Genomic DNA, 20,746 nt, shown 5'->3' with positions numbered 1-20,746 from the left:
ATTTGTCCTAAATATTGTTAGGAGGGCCTTGAAATACCATTGGAGATAATGAGTATTATGAATAAGAATTTGCTTCTGATAAAGCAATTATATTAAAAATACTCACTAAAGTAAGTCTTTTTTACATACACTGCCAAGAAATTTGAGATGAGATAGACCATGTAATTACCCCGTCCCGCCCCTCCTGCCTTTGAAATGCTTATTTAGGTAGATAAATTAGAATTTATCTATCAAAGTTCTTGGCTTAGGATCCTAGAAAAGTATCTGTCTGCTGAAGTTGACTGCTTTATTTCAGTGTAACTTCCTTTCTCTGGCTTGTGTCTTACTTCCATGACCATGATGATCCAAATGTTTTAGGACATGTTAGTGATGCCAGATCTAATTTAACTTTTGTATTGGACTGATGGAAACTGACCTGAGCCAGTGTGGTCATGCACAGCTCTTAGAACTTTTTGATAGATAACAGTAACTGCAGGAAAACTTGAGGTAAACAGGGTTATAATGAAAGCTAGTCTCAGATGAAAACAATTGTACACAACGTTTATTAAATATTCTTAGCAAGCAGGCATAAGTCATGATACACCCTTTCTTACGGGCTTTTAGATATTCTGACCCCTGCTTTCGTGACAGATTCACTTGAGGCAGATATGACAGTATTCCAGGTACAGGATTCTGTTAGCCTTATAGTTGGCACTAGCCAACCAGCAGTCCTCCAGCAGTAGCTGGACACAGGCCACATTAGACATGTGGTCTTAAACACTATCCCTAAATAAGAGTCACATTAGATTCTTATAAAATGTTTGTCTAAAATATATTTTTTAAAAGATTTTATTTATTTATTTTAGAGATACAGCGCTAGCCTAGCCAGGGGAGGAGCAGAGGGAAGAGGGACAAGCAGACTCCGTGGGGCTCTATGTGGGGCTGGATCCCACAACCCCAAAATCATGACCTGCGCTGAAACCAAGAGTCAGACACTTAATCGATGGAGCTACCCAGGCGCCCCATTTGTCTAAAATATTTTATAGACAGATTTTACAACCTGCATACATGGACAGCCATTAATTTCACCAATGACAGCCCTTTCTAACAACTGTTATTTTGATTAGCAGGCTACTCATTTTACCAATAAAAACCACTTGGCATTGCATATTTTAATTATAAATTCTCCAGATATACGGATAATAGAAAAGCTGTATCATCTCTGGAATGTGATTTTCCTGCTTCAAAGCTGTCCATCTTTGGAGTGTGAGTTTCTGATAAGAGCAGTTGCCCCTAGATCAACTGTTTTGTCCCACAGTGTAGCTTAAACCAAACTGTATACATTTTGACCCGTCTAAGCAGTTTGAAAGCAAATTTAACGATAACCCAGTGCCATTATATAAAACAAGAAGAGAAGAATTAATCTTTTATTCTATTAATTATTATACATGCACTCTACCTTCTGATAAATTTAGTAAATATATTAGAAGTCTCAGATAAGAGTAATTTTACGACATTCAAAGACAAAGAAAACTAGAGTCTAGAACTATTAAGTTTGCTTTTTGTCACATAGCCAGAGAGCATGTGAGACAGAGGGCTCGAGAGATTTCCCTCACCTACTCCCCACCCCGGCTCCCCAGTGATTTAAATTTCAGAGCCTCTGTTTTAAAGAGAAGACCAAAGAGCTTGATAGAGCTCTCTTATCTTTGCCACCCCTTAGTAGCTCCCCATAAAGTGCATTAAGAGTCAAACAATTTTGAATCTCTAGCCCAGGGATGAAGGATAGACTAAGATAAAGAAGGATGGTGAAAGGCAGCTGGCAGGAGTTACTAACTCATTCTTCCAGTTAAGAGTGCTAGTTACTAATGCTTTATTTAAACTGATGTCAGCCCTGGGACAGTAGATCTTGTCCTGGCTGAAAATAGCTGTTGTTTCACGGCACTTATTAACAGGGAATTAGGCCACCCAGGTTGAAAGGGAGATGATCTGGAAAAATGATGAGAGGTTCCCCCCCCCTTCCTTACTCCCCAGAGGACTATTTTCAATTACATATAAACTAAGTAAAAAAGACTTAATTTTAAGATGTTCTTAAAGACCTAACTAATACCAATAAAATAAATGTTTCTTTCCCCGCCCCCCAATCCCAGTTGCTTTTCTGTTTGTTTTCATATGTATAAATTTGCCTTTAGAGATACTGCTTTGTTTCACTGTTTTTACATGTATCTGTTGTTCGTCTAGTTTTTTTAAAAAACGATTTATCTTTGTAGCACTTGTGGAGAGATTTCGTAGAGCTCTGCCTCATTAATTTTAAGTCACGATATGACTTAATTTTACTTTATGTAATTATTCCGCTATTGATAACAGTTGTTATTTCCATTTAGTTTTACTGCAGACAGTGCATAAGTAAACATCTTCACAAATGCTTCTTAGTGCTCTTACGCCAGCATTTCTATGAGGTAGACATCAAGAAGGGGGACCAGCTGGGTCAAGGAATACATGCGTAACAGACACTGCCAGACACGTCTCCAGAATGCCTTCTTTGTATACAAGTAGCAACTTCCCCACAAACTTTCCGTATTTGCTATCAGTATTTAAAATATTTTTTCCAATTTGATGGTATGAAACAGAATTACAGTTTTATAATTTTTTAAATTAGGTTAAACATCTCACATGGTTTTTTGTCATTTGTGTTTACTTTTCTAACTTGCCTTTTTATATTTGACTCTGGTTTCTGTTGGACCGTTTGCAGTTTTAAGGTATTTCACAGGCGTTTTTAATATTTATTATATATATATTTTTTGTTACATCAGTCGCAGATATTTTCTTCCAGTCAGTTGCTTTTTTTTTAAGTAACTTTTTAGATTTATAGAAATGTTGCAAAGATAGTACAGAGAATTCCTGTATAGTCTTCACTAGTTTCAGTTTCCTCCAACTTTACCCTCTGCATTAGTCACCTCAGGCTGCCAAGATAAATACACAGACTGGGTGGTTTAAACAACAACAGTGTATCTTTTTTTATGGTTCTGGATGTTGGAAGTCCCAAGATTAAGGTGCCACCAGGGTTGGTTTTGGTGAAGCCTTTCTTCCAGGCTTGCTGTGACCTCACATGGCCTTTATTCCGTGTGGGCACAGAGAGAAAGATCTCTGGTATCTCTTCTACTTCTTTTTTTCTTTTCTTCTTTTTCTTTCTTTCTTTCTTTTTTATTAGAGAGCGAGCAGGGAGAGGAGCAGAGGGAGAGGGATAGCAGACTCTGTGCTGAGCACAGAACCCAATGTGGGGCTCAATCTCACGACCCTGAGATTATGACCTGAGCTGAAACCAAGAGTCAGACGCTTAACCAACTGAGCCACCCCAGGCGCCCCTCTTCCAGTTCTTATAAAGACTTTAGTTCTCTTGCTCTAGGGCCCCATCTTTATGACCTTCTTAAAGGCCCTATCTCCAATATAGTCCTCCTGGGGGTTAAGGCTTCAAGATATATATTTTAGGGGGACAAAGTTGAATCTCTACAGCATCTCGAAGTACTGTGGTCCGTTAAGACACCAACATTGGTATGTTGCTATTAAGTATACTCTAGACTTTTTTCAGATATCCGGTTTTTCCATTAATGACCTTTTTCTATTTCAGGATTCATTCTAAGATACTATATTGTTTTTGGTGTCATCTTCTTAGTCATCTAAGGTCTTTGACAGTTTCCTTGACAGTTTTGGGGAGTATTGGTCATATTATAGAATGTTCTATAGAATATAGGCATATTATAGAATGTTCTTAAGTTGTGTTTGATATTTTCTAATGACTATACTGGCTTTTGGAATGAATGCCACAGCAAATTGCCCTTCTTATCCTATCAGGGGCTACATGAAATCCACCTGACAACGCTGGTTAATCATGACCACTTGGGTTAAAGTAGTGTTGGCCAGATTTCTCCTCTGTAAAGTTGCCATTTTTCCCCTTCCATAGTGTATTCTTTAGAAGCACGTCACTTAGTTCACACAAAGAGGAGGAGTGGTTAAGCTCCACCTCTTGGAGGGAAGTAGCCACCTTTATTTGGAATTCTTCCGTAAGGAAGGTTTATCTCCTCCATTTATTTAATCACTATTTGTATCAGCATTCATACATATTTACTTTATACATGGGGTTATAATCTATTATATACTTACTTTTGTTGAGAGTTTTTTCAGGTTGGCTACAGTATTCTTCTCTCCCCCTACCCAATTTCTAAAAAATACCGTTATGGTATCTTTTGTAAATTTATCAAATCCTTTCACTTTATAGCTTTTGCATTTTGTGTTTTAGTTTAAGACTTTTCTTAAACATTTGAAGATAAGTATCAGGATAGGCTAGATTATGTTGTGATTACTACTCCAAAATCTTAGTGGAATGTAACAAGCAAAGGTTTATTTTGTGATCATGACACATACCTATCACTGATTAGGTAAGACCTGTTCTGAGTCTCCTTACTCTTGTGACCCAGGCTGGTGGAGCACAGCTAGTACATACATAACTTTTTATTGAGTTTGACATAAGTGAACTCTTATTTATTTTAATAATATACACATATTTAAAATATGTAAGAGTAATACACAGAAATGTGCCCTTAAGGAACAACTTGATGGACAGCTTGTGTACATGATGGGTAAATAACTAGCACACAGACTGAGAAACAGAACATCACCATACCCCAGAAACTACACCTATGTGGCCTTTCCTAACCACTAGTTCTTGCAAGGAGAATCCTAATTTTTATTGTCAAAGATTTGTCTTGTTTTAAAATCTCTAGGAATGGAATCATATTGTATGTACTCCTTTGTATCTGGCTACTTTCACTAAACAATATGTTTGTGAGGGTCATCTGTGATAATTGTGCATGGTTACAGTTCATTCATTCTTATTGTTATTTAATATGCCATTGTAAGCAAGTATCACAGTGTTTCAGTCTGCTGTTTCTGAACATTGGTTTGTTTTCAGTCATTATTTTCAAATGATTCTGTGAACCTCTGTATCTTAGTGAATATGTATGTATTTTGTTGTGTATGTATGTATATCTAGAAGTGGAATTACTAAATCATAAAATGTGTGATGTTCATTTTTTATGGACACTGCCAGTTTTCTTTTTTTTAAAAAAAGATTTATGTATTTTAGAGAGAGAGAGAGCAGTGGGTGGGGGAGGGCAGAGGGAAAGAATCTCAGTGAGACTCCCTGCTGAGCACGGAGCCAGATGCAGGGCTTGATCTCACAACCCTGAGGTCTAACCTGGGCAGAAATCAAGAGTTGGAGGTTTAACTGACTGAGCCACCCAGGCACCCCATCTTTCTTTTTTTTTTTTTTAAGATTTATTTATTTATTTGTGAGGGGTGGTGGGGGGGAGAGGGAAAGAATCCCAAGCAGACTCCCTGACAAGTGCAGAGCCTGAGGCAGGGCTCATCCCTCGGTCCCAAGACCACGACTGAGCTGAAACCAAGAGTTGGACACCCAACCGGCTGAGCCACCCAGGCACCCCTGGACACCACCAGTTTTCTAAAATGGTTTGTATTATGGCTATAATCTTGAATGCTGCTGGTCAGAGGGAAAGAAAATTCTGCAGCGTTTTGTACTATCAATTTAATGGGGCGGCCTGGAAGCGATATGTATCTCACCTCTGTTCATTTAGCCATAAGGGAGTCAGGATATCCAGTCCTACCGTAGCCTGGGATGTAGAGAATCAGAACTACTGTGTTCAGCTTTTAAATCAGATACGGTTTATTTTTTTGTGAGTCATGTGACAGGGAGACATTTTGTAGGCAGATCATTCTCTTCAGATTTTTTTTTAACCATATTCTACAGATTTTAATATGAATTATTCTTATTGACATTAATTTTAAATAATTGTGTCGAATTCTGTTTTAATTTCTCTATGTTGCACGTTATTTAGAAATAGATTTTCTGTGTTATCCTTTCATCAGTAAGTTTCAAACATTGTGTTTTGGTCATTGTATGGTCTGTATGTATGGTTTCTGCTTTCTGGAAGTTCTTATGATTTCCTTGTGACCTTAGTACATGATGACTTAAGTGCATATCCTATTTGCAAAGTTTATGTTCTCTGTTGAAAACGGTATTCTGTATTTACTAGATCGAACTTCTAATTCTTTATTTTTTGAAGGTATGTTAGTGTTTTATGATTATAGATTTATTAATTTCTCCTATTTTCACTAGTTTTGCTTTATGGATTTTAAATCTGTTGTCGCAAGATGTGTGATTGTTGTAATCTCTTGGTAGATTATATCTTTAATCATGAAACATCTTCATCTTCTTATTGCTTTTTGCTGTGAGTTCAAGAACTTTTTCTTTGTATTCACAACTCTGCTTGTTGGTGCGAGAGGCCTAGCTTTCAGCCTGTCTTGGCTTTTGACATGCCTTCCTTACCAAGCTTAGTAATTTCTGCCTTTGGATTTAAAGCGAAGGATGTGTAATTCTTCCTTCACTTGAACACTTAGAGGCCATTAGGGTTATTAATTGGCAATAGGGAGGCTTGAGGAGGGGAAAGAGAGATGGGGAAATGACTAGTTGGTGGAGTAGACAGAATGCACACATTTATCGATCAAGTTCACCACCTTATATGGATGTGGTTTGTGGCATCCCAAAACAATTACAATAGTAACATCAAAGATCACAGATCACCATAACATATATAATAATAATGAAAATGTTTGATATAATTTAAGAATTACCAAAATGTGACACACAGACACAAAGTGAGCAAATGCTGTTGGAAAAAATGGCACCAAGAGATTGCTCAATGCAGTGTTGCCACAAACCTTCAATTTGCAAAACTCATGGTATCCGTGAAGTGCAATAAAGTATAATAAGATGGGGTACCATACTCTATCTTTTCATTTAAATGAAATCCCTACAGGCTTTGTTTTAGTAGTCTTTATAAAACAGTATATACTTTTAAACTCAATTTGAAAATCTTAAAGATGAATTTAAGTATTTTGCACTTTATTATTATTAATACATTTGGATTTATTCTTACCATCTCGTTCTGTTTTCTGTTTGCCGTGTTCTTCCTAGCTGTTAGGTGCCTTGATCACATTTTCTTAGAAGTTTCATTTTCTCTTGCTCTAATGATTTGGAAGGTGTGAAAACCTTTGGCTTTGTAGTTCTTCTAATGGCTTCCTTTTTAAAAAATTCATTTATAAAATATTTCAGAAATATAGGTGAGTGTGGAGACTAATGTAACATTGGGGGAAGATGTTTGGATCTCTTCAGATAAGATTACTCTTTTCCCTATCTTAGTTCCAGACCAATTGATAGAGGAACACAGGAGTTAAACAGATAAAGATTAAAATGTAGGCATTATTACTGATAAAATTATGGGACTTGGTTTATATCTCTGTGCATTTAGATCTGCAGGCAGCTGGAATTACCTGTGCAAGCAGTCACTGGCTAATTGGACAACCAGCCACAAGGATAAATTCCAGACGGTGTATCTGCTAACTGATGGAGCCTCTATCATCCTGGATCCTCGGATGACTGTAGAATAGAACCTCCTCCACCCCCTTACCAATGATGGACTAGTAGCACCAACAGGAAATAAGCCTCTGTTGTAGTGAACTAAATCATTAAGATTTCAGGGTTGGTTGTTGCCATAGCTTTCCCTGAGCAATAAACTCAGTTCATCACAAGGCATAGCATAGACCAAAACCATCCTCATATTCATAGGCCCTAAAAAGAAGAGCGAGAAAGGACAGTTATGTTTCTTCTTTTGTGAATTTCTTATTCCCATCTTCTGCCCATATATTTATTGGGGTATTAGCTTTTTTTCTTTTTGACTTATATTTGTTTGTAAATTCTGATACTAATCCTCTTTTGCTTTTATGCATTGTACCTATCTTCTCCTAGTGTGTGAATTCTCTTTTAAAATTTTGCTTATGGGGTCTTGTATTGAACTGAAGCATCAAATCTTCATGTGACCAAATTTCTTAAACTTTTGCTTTATAGTTGGTACCTTTTGTGTCTTGTCTTAAAAAAAATTCATCCCTTTGCTGTTATTTTTCTATTATTCTAAAACTTTCAAAGCTTTCTTCTCATATCTAGGATTTTAATCCACCTGAGATTTTTTTCTTCTTTGGGGACAGGTGGCATATGATGTGAAATCAAATTGTCTTCCCTCCTGCCATTCCTGACAATATGCACTACCAATTATCCCCATACCGTGTATTGAGTATTCTTAATTTTCCTACTGATCTGTAATTCCATCTCTGCCATATGCGAAGTTTCCGTGTATATGTGGCCTCTTTCTGGGCTCTCGTCTTTACCTTTTGTCTATTTGATCTGTGCCAGATAGTATTCTAAGTTTTACTATGTGGTAGGGCAAGGGCCCCTTTCCTTTTCTTTCTTTCTTTCTTTCTTTCTTTCTTTCTTTCTTTCTTTCTTTCTTTCCTTTCTTTCTTCCTTCCTTCCTTCCTTCCTTCCTTCCTTCCTTCCTTCCTTCCTTCCTTCCTTCCTTCCTTTCTTTCTTTCTCTTTCTTTTTTTAAAGGTTTTATTTATTTGCCAGAGAGAGAAAGAGCACGAGAGAGCTAGCGTGAGCGTGCGCACAAGCAGGGGGAGCGGCAGGCAGAGGGAGAAGCAGGCTCCCCGCTGAGCAAGGAGCCCAGTCCCCGTGACCTGAGCCAAAGGCAGAAGCTTGCAGACGCTTAACCAACTGAGCCACCCAGGCATCCCCACTTTCCTTTTCATTTTCAAAGTGGTCTTAGTTCTTCTTGGCCCTCTGATCTTCTAAATTAATTTTAGGATCAGCTTGTCAGATTCCACCAAAAGCTCTACGGAGATTTTAGTAAGAATTGCCTTTAGTTTGAGGGTAATCACCATCTTTTGATAGTGAATCTTCCCAATCATAAACCTGCTTTGTCTTCCCATATATTCATAAAGGATATGCACATTTTTCTCTATTACATTTCATAATTGGTTATTACAAATATATAGAAAAACTCTTGGTTTTTATATCTAGAAGCTTTGCAAAAGTTTATTAGGTTATTTAATAGTTTGTCTACAGATTCTCTTGTATTTTTTAGGAAGATAATCATTGTCAGTAAGGACAAGTGGTTACTTTCCAACTCTACTCTCTCATTTCTTTTTCTTTTCTTGGCATCAGCCAGAACTTCCAGTTATTGTAATGGTGGAGCTGTTGTCTTGTTTTTGATTTCAGGGAGATGCTTACAAATTAAATCATGAAGTACGATATTTGCTAGAGGTATTTGGAAGATAATCTTTATCAGGTTAAGAAAGTTCTCCTTTAGGCTCTTTATACAAAGACTTAATTGGAACTGAGTTCATTTTAATGATCCTTTTTCTGTATTAAATGAGATAATCATGGGGCTTTCTTCTGTAATCTGTTCATGATGATGGATTTTTTTTTTTTTTTTAATGATGAGCCACTGGGAAGATTTTCTTTTCATATGCTATTGACCGTTTGTATTGCTTTTCTGAATTGGCTGTTTATGGCCTTCAGAGAGTTTTATTTTCTATTGCGTTATTCTGTTGCTTTGTAGTTACTTTTTATCTGTTCTGGTTATTAACCCTTTATTATATATTTTCCCTTAAGTTTCTGTTTTTTACCTCTATGACTTGAGTTTTTGTGTCGTGTTTAAAAAATCTCCATTTAAAAAAAAATTATTTATTCATTTACTTATTTTAGTTGACAGAGAGAGAAGGAGAGAGAGGGAGAGCACAAGCAGGGGGAGCAGCAGGCAGAGGGAGAGGGAGAAGCAGGCTCCCTTCCTGAGCAAGGAGCCCGACACAGGGCTGGATCCCAGGACGACCCTGGGATCATGACCTGAGCTGAAGGCAGACACTTAGCGAACTGAGCAGCCCAGGCACCCCCAAAATTCCCCATTTAAATTGTAAAACTTTTTAGTATGTTTTTGTAGTTATCTGACATCTTTTAAAAAATTATGTAATCTGGTATTTTTTTCTGTGTAATAGGTGAGATGGGAATCTCACTTTCTTTTTATACATGTGGATATTTGCCCCTTATTGAATAAGGCCTTCTTTGTTGCTGACTTGAAATATCATTTTCCCCATATACTAAGTTTTCATACATGCCTAGGTCGTATTTGTCTATTGCTGTGCTAAAATCATATTGTTTTAATTATTCATGCTTTATATTAGGGCAAGCTCTGAGGCAGGGATTTTAAAAATCTTAGGCTTCCATCTAATAGCCTGTCCTAATTCTGCTACTTTACGATGGGTTTTGAGACCTTGCTTAGGTTAGTCACTTTGTCTCTTTAAGGTTAGGCTTCATTTCCTGAAAAATACTGATGGTAGCAGTAGTAGTGTCTACCTCATAGGTTGTAATGAGCTTATTAATACAATACCTGGCACTAAATTCTCAGTAACTGCTCACCGTCATTGTTTTCTTTTTCTAAATCAGTACTTTCATGAACATTTCTTCGTCTGCTCCACTTGGTCACTTCTTCCCTTCAAAGATGCATGACTAACACAGATGAGAGCTTGATGCCTGTTGCCTTCTCTCTCAGGTGGAGACTGTTGGTTTTTTGGTTTTTTTGTTTGCTTTTTTTTACCTGTTCTCTTTTGTTCCATAGGTATGTGAATCCTCCTTTCTGCTTGTCTTGTGGTGAGCTCCCTTATCCAGTAGGGAAGCTGTTCATGTCTCCAGCTGCTCTGCCAGGATCTGTGAAGTCAGTCCAGTTCCAGGGTAAAGAGAAATAGTAGGAAGTCCATTGTGTCTATTCTGTCCAAGTAGAGCTTTTAATCTTTTCTGTTAAAAAGTGGTTTATACCGTATTATCAGTGACACCTGACACCTACATATATTTCTCACTTGGTTTAGAACATACCCCTCTGTTTGATTAATTATCCCCAAATATCTACAGTTGTCATGTAGGAAAATGTTTTTCATTTATTTAACATCGTTATTAAAGGAAGAAGTAGCAAACTGGAGGCCAAAAAGCCAAGTCAAAACAGACAACTTTGGTGTGAGGATGCTGAATGTTTTTGTTAACATTTTAAAATGGTGAGATTTCATTTCCTTCTACTGTATCATTTTACTCAGAGAAGCAAGAGAGGCAACATTATGGGACAGGCATGTATAGGCAAGAAGGCTTATTACTTTAAAACTTCAGTTTTCTGTTTTTGACAACAGAACCAGTAAGTGGAAGATACGTGGGTTCACACTAGGTTTATAAGTTTAATCATGAACCTTTAAGCAAAACTTTGTAAAGATCCCTGTTTCTAGCTCCAGCTTTCTAATAAATAGTTCTCATATAGCACTCTAGTCTCTGTAGCAGTTTATTGCAATATTATTCTAGCAGTAGAATATTGAGAATATATTCTACAAGGATAATTGGACATCAAAAATCAGTGATTTTTTTTTTACTTCCCTGTGATACATAAAACTCTCTTCCCACTTCCCTCTGGGTATTCCGAGTTTTATTTGGGTTTGTTAGAAGAAACTGGATTTCGAGATATATATAGGTAGTAATCAAAAGTTACTAACTAGTTCTCTTTTTTAAATGTGTGCAAAGAACATTTCCAGGTTGCCTTGTACTGTGCTTACTATGCTGTGTATCTTGATGAAGAGTCAGCTTTGGAAAAACAGTTAGCCTGCAAGTTCACTTTTCAAAAGCTTCACAATTTTGAATAGGTAATATATGGTACAAAATTTGAAAGTTTTAAAAAGACATAAATTTCACTTACCCTTCTGTGTGTCTAAACACCCAGTTTTCCCCTGTAAGGCATCCACTCCTATCGGTTTCTTGTATATCCTTCTGGAGGTTTGCAATGTAAGATTTCATATATGGTCATACAAATGTGTATGTATCCTTAACATACACTCAAATAAATGGTAGGAATGGTAGCATTTAAATAGCATATCCTGGCAATCTTTTTTCTTTTTTTTAAGATTTTATTTATTTATTTGAGTGAGAGAGAGAGCATCCAAGGGGGGGGAGGGAGAGGGAGAAGCAGACTCCCCACTGAACAGGGAGCCCCATGGAGGGCTCCATCCCAGGACCCTGAGATCATGACCTGAGCTGAAGGCCACCAATTAACCGACTGAGCCACGCAGGGCGCCCCCTATCTTAGCCGTCTTGCCAGTTTTCAGTCTTGAAAATTTCTGCCAAATTGTCCTTCCTTGCCCTTTAGGGAGGTTGTCCCAGTTTGTACTCCTACCCACAGGAAACGTGAGAGAAAGTGCCCGCTTCCCCACAGACTCACCAACACGATGCCTTATCGGACCCCTTTGATTTTTGCCAGTCTGAAGGCAAAATAGCACCTAGTAGTTTCCGTTCGCATTTTGTATTTTGAAGTTCAGCATCAACTTGAGATGAATTTAAAAATATTTTTCCAGTTTATGTCTTGACTTTCTACATTTATTTGCCATGAAAACCATTTTTAAAATGTGTATCAATTTAGTAGTCAATTCTCTTATGGCTTTTAGGTTTCGTTTCATTTAGAAAGGCCCAGTTGGAGAGTACAGAAATAATTCATTGTTGTTTTTTACATGTAAAGTCTTTGATCTGTCTGGAAATTTTAGAGTAAGGTTAGGAGGTATGCAGGCTTGCTTTTGATGCAAAGATACATACTTTCTTGTGTATACTGTCCTATGATGCATATGTTGTACTGAGACTGTAAGTAATTTGGGGGAAAGAGTTGTTTTGTATTGCCTTTCTCTCTAAGGGAGGGTCATGGCAAGCTTTTTCATGGGTAAAGCAATACTTTTCTGTAGGAAATTTGGAAAAACAACAGGGGGGAACGAAAACCACCCACGGCCCCAGCAGCACCAGTATATATAACAAAATCGGGACCATACTCACACTGTATCTTAATTTTTTTTCACTTGAGACTAACACAGTAACATAGATTTAGAAAATACTTTAAACGGATGCTTAGTATTGTGTCTGAATTTTTTAAAGCCATCCCGGTGCTTTTCTGAGGTGAAATCTAAGGCCTTTAAAGGAGCACATGGCCTCAGTTTTTAGGCTTGCTTTTAAGTCCTGAACAGTGTCGGAGAGCCCATTTTAATGAGATGCCAGCACTCTGGCGAGCCCGGCACCCAGCGGGCCTGGAGCCGACCCGACCTGATCGGACCCAGTAGCGGACGAAGTCCCGGCCCAGGATCGCCCCTCCACCCCCCACCCCCCGCCCGGCCTGTCTGGCTCCCGCCGCAGTGCCCCCTAGCGGCGGCGGCGAGGGCAGCTGCGTGCGCGGCTGTGGGCGCCGCCCCCCCCCCCCCCCCCCCCCGTCGCTTGGCAGGTTCCCGCCGAGCCCTTCTCTTCTGAGAAGTACTTTTAATGGCTTTTGGAGCCGCTTGCTTTTACGAGGCTGCCACCCGCCTCCCCCGCGCTTTGCCGCAGGTCCCGCCGTCAAGTGCAGAATCGCTGCGGGGCCCGGCCTGGCGCTGCAGATGACCGCCCGGCGGCCCCGAGGCGGCCCGAGGCTCGGCCCGGGCGGCTGGGGCTGGTTTCTGCGCCCCACTCTGTCGCCGCTCTGTTTGGGGACGTTTGAGAAGTTTTGAACTTCCGGGGTTGGCTGGCCCGCATCTGCCGTGTGGTGGGTGGCCGAGGGGCGTCGCTGTGCCCTGCGCTTGGGCGCGGCCCTTTAAACTTTCTGTTTTTTTAAACTTTGGGGGTGTGGTCGCGGCGCCTCCTCTTTCAGCGGCTGGTTGTTCCCTGGCCACCCGGTCCTTCCCTCCGCCCCGCCTTCCAGATGCCTTGGAGTCATGAGCCGGGAGGGCGCAGGGACCCCTCTGGTGGCGGAGGTGATCAAAGGTGAGTGCGGTGGTGCGGGGCTCGCCTGTCCTGGGAGCCGCTGTGACAGCCGTATTTAGGGGGCGTCAGGCCGTGCAGGGGGAGGCGAGGAGGCGCCTGCCGGCCAGGAGCCGCCCTTCAACTTCGGGGCCAGGCCGATGCTGTCTCACGGGCGTGGGTGGCCTCTCGGGACTCCTCGTCCCCAGCCGTGGTCTTTCTTTGGGGCAAATCCGCCCAGACGTGTGCAGTTAGGAAGCCGGTGTCCATACACCCCCAGCTGGTAGAGAGGTTGCCCCTACTCACCCAAGGGAGCAAAATCCCAGGTCACTCTGTGCACGGGGATCAAAGGTCGTTTGTGGTTGGAAAGGAATAAGCTCCGTCATCCGTTTGAGTGTTTGTGGTTGCAAGACAGTTCAGTTGAGGAGTTTGCAAGGAAATAAATACAGCGATTGTGTGAGTTGAATTGCAGACAAAAATTGTTTAAATTACCATTTGGGGAAGGGATGCCAGCTGGCGTTCTTTGTTTTTTACTATTTTGAAGGCTGTACTTTATTTTGCTACATCAGAGTGTTAGTATTCTATTAGCATTACGTATTACTACTAGTAGGTATGGCAAGTGACTGCTTCACCGTGGATTTTTAGGCAACTTTTTTTGGGGTGAGGCAGAGGAGGAAGGGTGGAGCCTCTGAGCATTACTGCTCCTTACCATTCTTGCCGAACTTCAGAGCAGCCTAACTGCATTTATGCAACCCAAGTTCATCTCACACTCATCTTGGAGAAACCTCTCATTGCTTCTGTTGTAATGGTAGTTTGTCTAATTGTAAAAATAACTACAAAAGTCATGATCCCTAAGAAAAGTTGAATGAACACATGGTTTGTTTTGTTGTTTGTGGTCTATAGCAGTAAACGTTAATTTTGCAGCGATTTTGATAGCGTTCTTTAGCTTCTATTTAAAAAAATACTGTTTTGTATTGAAATAACTTTTTAGGATGACTTAAAAACCTCGTGAAACATAGCACAAGTAATCTGCCTAACTATCAAATGCATGCTGCTGTTTGCTGAAATTTCTTAGCCCAGGGGAACCAAAGTTTTGTAATGAGAGGTTCCTCTAGAAATCTAGCCATATTGCTATGTGAAAAATTACGTATTGCTATTGAAATGTATGGTTTAAAACAATTTCTCCTTTAAGAATGTCGCTTATTTATTGTTACCTACCAAAATAGCACAACACTTTGAAATTACCCATTGGCACCCTTATTACCATGCATGGAAAAAAATAAAAATTTGACTTCATCTGAAAAGAGTTGCATCATGATATGTGAAACGTTTTTTAATAACCTGAAGGAAGGAACATTGCAATTTTTCCATTTCAGATCGCCTTTGTTTTGCCATTCTCTACAGCAGACCAAAGAGTTCATCAAATGTACATTATTTCAGCATAGATAATGAACTTGAATATGAGAAGTAAGTACTGCTTTTTAAACGATTGTTACTAACTCTTTTTTATTTTGAAGAATCTAAAGGTATGTTTATAAATAGAATAGCCTTGGAAAATTACAAATCTGTTGATTGATAATGGTAGAATGCTTTTTTTCTTGGTAGTAAAATCCTTGGTAATAAAGTAGATCCTTAGGGAAAATATCAAAATGAAGGAACCTTCCTAAATTTAACAACTTATATTTGAAATTCCACCAGCTTAAAGTACAATGAGATGTAAACTACTACAATAAAAGGTAAAATGTGGAAAAATGTGTGGAAAAACAGCTTTTTTATCAGATGTTACTGAGGCTAGATTTAAGCATTGTAGCGCTTGTCCTATTTTTTATTAGGCATTCCTTCACCAGGATACCACTAAATTACCACTGGTACAACAGTATCATTAAGTTGTATGACCGATGACAATTTGGTGTATGCTTTCTTGTCTTAGTTGGATCTTGTAGTTCCAAAAAGGCGTTTATATTTAGAGGATCTAGAATGTATACGTCTGTTTTTGTTTTTCATTTTTAAAGCTTCTACGCAGATTTTGGACCACTCAATCTGGCAATGGTTTACAGATATTGTTGCAAGATAAATAAGAAATTAAAGGTAAAATCTTTTTTACTTAAGATTTGACTTAGGCAATCATTGTTAGCCTGATTCTGGGGAGGGAAAAGAAAGGAAAACATATCTCTGTTTTTTTATTTAAAAAAAAAAAAAAGTCTTATTTCTCACTGCAGTGGTGTTTGGGACATACATGTGATTTTCGTTTTATATAGTCATAGTGTATATGTTTGCTTTCCAGAGTTTTGACTGAATGGTTTAAGATTGATTGGGTCATTTGGTTCTGGTTTGGATTGGTGATGCTCAGATACTTGAAAAGCCAAAGTAGAAATTGGTTAATAAAAGTGAAACCTCTTGCTGTCTGATCTAATGGAACTGAAACCTTGCAAAAGAAACTTCCTTTGCTTTGGTCATTATTCCTTCTGCCTTTACTTTGACGGACTACTAGCAAGCTAATAAAAAATATTGGCTCATCTTACTTCCATTCTATCTTTAATCTCCCAGGGTATTGTAATATACTTGTGACCCTTCACCCCCACCTTTATACATACCATTAAGGAGCAGGGAAAGCAAGAGCAAACAGCATACCTTTAAGACTGTATATGAGAGTTGCAAAAGTGTATTTCCGTTACTTTGAACTCAGACCCCATTCCTTTATTTAAAAAATTTCTACTTTACGGTCACATCAAAAAAAAGTGTTTACTGCTAGCAATCCAAATTAGTCACTGTAAATTCTCAAGTAGAAAATATTGGATTTAAGGTAGTTCTTAAAAAACAATTTTATCCAATTGATTACCTATCATACTAATAAACAGAAGAAATAAAATTTATTTTCAATTAAAAATTAAATCGTATTACAAATTTATGAGTGAGTAAGGCAGATTTTTTTTTTCCCTTGAGCCTCAAACCTAAAATTCCCCATTATAAATGTTAGAAGCACCTGTCAAAGGAGTTACCAATCTGGAAAATGGAAGTTGTAGCATTGCCTTTTCTTTTTTGTGTTACATATTTTTGCCCTACAAGTTTATGTAGAGATGGAGACTCTTCTTTCTGGACTTTATTTTTCTCTTGAATAGGAATAAAAGCATTTGCGGCCTTGTATATTTATGTCCACACCCTCCTCCTTTTTTCCAGTTGCTAATGGCAGGTCTTTTGTTCATTTAGGGCTGGGAAGCTAAAAATAATTCCCTCCCTGCAGGACCTCCCCTTATGTTTCTTTGCTTTAATTTTGGAAAGACTTTTTTTTTTTTCTCCTTCCCTGTACTCCACCTTTTATCCTTTGACTCAACCAAGAGTCTATTGGCATATTGGTCCTTTTTTTTTTTTCCTTTTTTAACTTTTTATCATTTTCCAGAACAACTTTCAGGGTGTTGACCATCCAACCTGATGGAAACATTACTGCCTATTCAATTATGACAAAAGTGTGTTGAGAGTTTGAATTAAAGTGTCTTATGCTTGTGTTTCTCTATGGCTGGTTGGGTTTTGTTTTTTTTTTTTTTAAATCAATCTGGATCTCTTACTCTATGTAAACAACTAAAGGAAAATATGTACACATTCATCATTGACTCACAGAAACTAAGAAATCTGTGCTTTTTGAACTGAATATATCCTTTTCCTTATGCTTCCCTGAATCTGTTTCTGCTCACGTTAGTGAGATACAGGTGAGGAGGTACTAACTATAATCATGTGCATTTTTGGTTTTTAAATTCCATATCCTTTTTATTTAACTTTTTATTGAAGTATAATGTACGTACAGAAATAGGTACAGATCTTGAGTGCACAGTTCAGTGAGTTTTCACAAACTGAATATATGTAGGTAATCATCTTGGTCTTCAAATCAAGAACAACAGTATCACCACCACGTAAGAGCCTACTTTTGCTCTGTTATCTCTGCCACACCCTCACTCGGCCCTCATACCCCATTCACCATCTTGATTTCTAACAGAACGAATTATTTTTGCCTGTTTTAATATACCCTTTTAATTATAACGGTTTTGGGAATTGATTTAAAACCAAAAACAGGAAAAGGAAAGAAAAGTCTCCTTCCCCCCCACTGCCTTTTCCAGTATCTCATGTATTCTTTCAGAGCTTATACTCCAAGGATATATCTGTTCATGTTCCCTCCCTACCCCTTAACTGTACTTTCATCCTAATCCAAGAACATGTCTTTTATGGGAAGGTACATGGTATTTTGGGATATCAGAGTTAATAATTTTAAAGGTCTTGCTAAGGCGAATGCTTATACATTAAGGTTTGGAATCTATCTTCATCACAAAATGAAGTTTTAGAAAACTTAAAGAGAAAATACTAACACCGGTTTATCTTTATGTAGTCCATCACAATGATGAGGAAGAAGATTATTCATTTTACTGGCTCTGATCAGAGAAAACAAGCAAATGCTGCTTTCCTTATTGGATGTTATATGGTAAGTATTCAACTGATTTCCTAACATATTAGTGAAAATGCATACAACAGTGGTACTTTAAATTGCGGTTGGAATTTTAAAATCACTTTTTCTTTTTTTTTCTTTTTTTAAGTTTTTATTTATTTATTTATTTATTTGACACAGAGTGGGCGAGAGAGAGCACAAGCAGGCAGAGCATCAGGCAGAAGGAGAGGGAGAAGCAGGCTCCCCACTGAGCAGGGAGCCCAACTCGGGGCTCAAAGGCAGGCACTTAACTGACTGAGCCAGGCGCCCCAAAATTACTTTTTCTAAGGCATGTTTGCTTTTAAAGATTTGACCAACAGGGAAGGCTGTGCATATTTGGGGGCACAGAGTATATGGAAGATTTCTGTACCTTTTACTTAGTTTTGCTATTCTGAACCTAAAACTGCTCTTTAAAAACCTGTTTTTTTGAAAATTGAACAACTACTGTGAAAACCTTTTATGACACTTAAGGTTAGAAAATAATGCCCCCAAAGCTGTGTTTTTATAAACCCATGATCCATTTAGTGAAGTTGTGAAAGTGGAGTCAGGACCAATAATAGATTTTTTTTCTAGAAAAACATCAAAGTGTGAGGTAAGAGTGCTTTATAATTTGAATATAGGCAGTTTTTTTCCTAAGGAAGGTGTGATTCCTAGGTCTATTCTTATGGATTCTCTCCATTCTCATGGAAACATCTAGCATGAGGACATGGTGAGTCAGTGTTGCAGAAAAAAGGTTACATACTATGTAGGTTACATAGGACATTGAGAGGTCTGTTCGTTTTACGTGTTGTTTTGTTTTTTTAAGATTTTATTTATTTGTTTGCCCGAGAGAGAGCGCGCTAGTGCGAGCACAAGCAGGGGGAGCAGCAGGCAGAAGCAGAGGGAGAAGCAGGCTCCCTGCCGAGCAGGGAGCCCACTGGGGGGCTCCATCCCAGGACCCTGGGATCATGACCTGAGCTGAAGGCAGACACTTAACTGACTGAACCACCCAGGCGCCCCGAGGTCTGTTTGAATCATTGGAAAATAAGCTTTGGAATAACCAGTACTTACACGAGAGTTATAAATTTCATTTATTTATAAGCATTGTGGAAGATCTTTGTTTTTAGAGTCACGTTTTATCACTGCCTAGTACATTCATCTGCAGGAATACCTTAGCAAAAGTTCTTCCAGAGTAGGCTGAGAGCTCCTCCGGAATAGAGCCCCTTAGCTTTTTGTTTGTTGGTGTGGAAGCTAGCTATCCTGTTCACTGGAGAAGAATAGTAAGTGGCTGTGTCTTCCGCTCCCAGCCACTGTAAGGGGATTGTTGTTGAAGTTCTTTAGGTAAGTTTTTTCTTCCCCCAACTTGCTACTTGCCTCTGTCATGCTTTCTTCCTTTTGAAAATTATTTTCCGGTATATAGCTTAATAATTTGGAATATACAGTGATTAAACTAGAAGTTGGTGGTACTAGCTGAAATTGCACGTCAACACTTCGTAATTGCCTTTCCCCTGTTTACAGTAAATCATTAGCAAATGTGACTAACGCCGTTTTGCTTTTGCTTCCCTCTTGTGCTCCCAGAAGAGATGTTTCTGGGGTAGCTCTAAGTTTTCTTACCGTCTCTGAATGTGTGAAACACGGGTTGTAGATTAGGTCTACTAAAATTTGCCTTCTTAAACTTACCCAGATGTGGTGCTTTTGTCCCCCCCCCCCCCCCATCTCTCCTGGTGTTTATTGTGCCTAGCAACAGAAATTCTTAGGGAAAGAGGAAGCCTATGCAAGTTCTTAAGAAAAAGAGTATGGAGGGCTGGCTCTTTTAACTGGGGCATTTGGTCCCTTTACTTAGCCCCTCACTGGGGAGAGGAACCCCATGGATTAGAATAAATCATGACAGCTTTACAGAAAAAGGAATGCAGCCAGTCTTCTTGGGGTTTGTAAAATTTTAAAGGGATCCCTGGAGATTTGGCCCTTTAGTGTGACAGTAGAAGTCTTTACATTATCCAAGAGAAAATGGCTGAAGACATTCCATTTAAGAGAATGTGCTCCTGAATGGAACTCACAGAGCTCTGCCTAGGCTGTTCTTGGGCCAGTCATTTGTCTCTGGTCAGATGAGATGTCCCCAAGGAGGGGGAGGCGGGGGGGGGCAAGGGGCGGGCAAGGGGAACCAGACATGGTGACTTCAGTGTGAAGAACCCCCAGAGAGGGTGGCTGTGAGCATGGTGGGAACCACAGTTTTGTTAAAAACAAAGTGCTTGATAATTTTATAAATAAGAAATCTCTTTTTAAAAAATCTTATTGCTGTTGTTTTTTACTACTAGCGATAAAATAATGACCCCTTGGCATATTTACTGAAAATTTGTTGTCATATTTGTTCTAAGTTTGGTGTTGGCCTTTTGACTTTGTTTATGGTTGCATTTTGGCACGTAGAAGTTTATTTTTCTATATTTAACATATTTGGAGTTAGAAATCCTTTCAGGATTTTACGATCTCAGATTAGCACTGATTTGATTGGTAGGAAAGTGCTAGGTAAGCAATTTGAACATCACTTGAGCTCATACCTCTGCTCAGTTAGAAGCC

General features: G+C 38.8%; 1 protein-coding gene across 11 annotated transcripts in view; it reads left to right on the top strand.

Moving 5' to 3' along the window:
• CDC14B (cell division cycle 14B) overlaps positions 1–20,746 on the top strand; it is a 96,803-nt gene that overhangs the window by 30,020 nt on the left and 46,037 nt on the right. For 6 of the 11 annotated variants that reach the window (XM_026518686.4, XM_026518680.4, XM_057305626.1 and 3 more), the window contains exons 2-4: positions 15,099–15,189; positions 15,735–15,810; positions 18,098–18,190. In XM_026518686.4, coding sequence (XP_026374471.1) covers positions 15,099–15,189; positions 15,735–15,810; positions 18,098–18,190 — 260 coding nt within the window. Of the gene's footprint in view, positions 1–13,231; positions 13,747–13,795; positions 14,179–15,098; positions 15,190–15,734; positions 15,811–18,097; positions 18,191–20,746 lie in introns of those variants that run through there. The other 5 variants (XM_048218381.2, XM_057305625.1, XM_057305629.1 and 2 more) reach the window with 5 other exon arrangements.

The sequence above is a fragment of the Ursus arctos genome, unplaced genomic scaffold (genome assembly GCF_023065955.2).
Source record: "Ursus arctos isolate Adak ecotype North America unplaced genomic scaffold, UrsArc2.0 scaffold_33, whole genome shotgun sequence".
NCBI classification, from domain to species: Eukaryota; Metazoa; Chordata; class Mammalia; order Carnivora; family Ursidae; genus Ursus; species Ursus arctos.
This window is presented reverse-complemented; position numbering and strand designations above follow the sequence as displayed.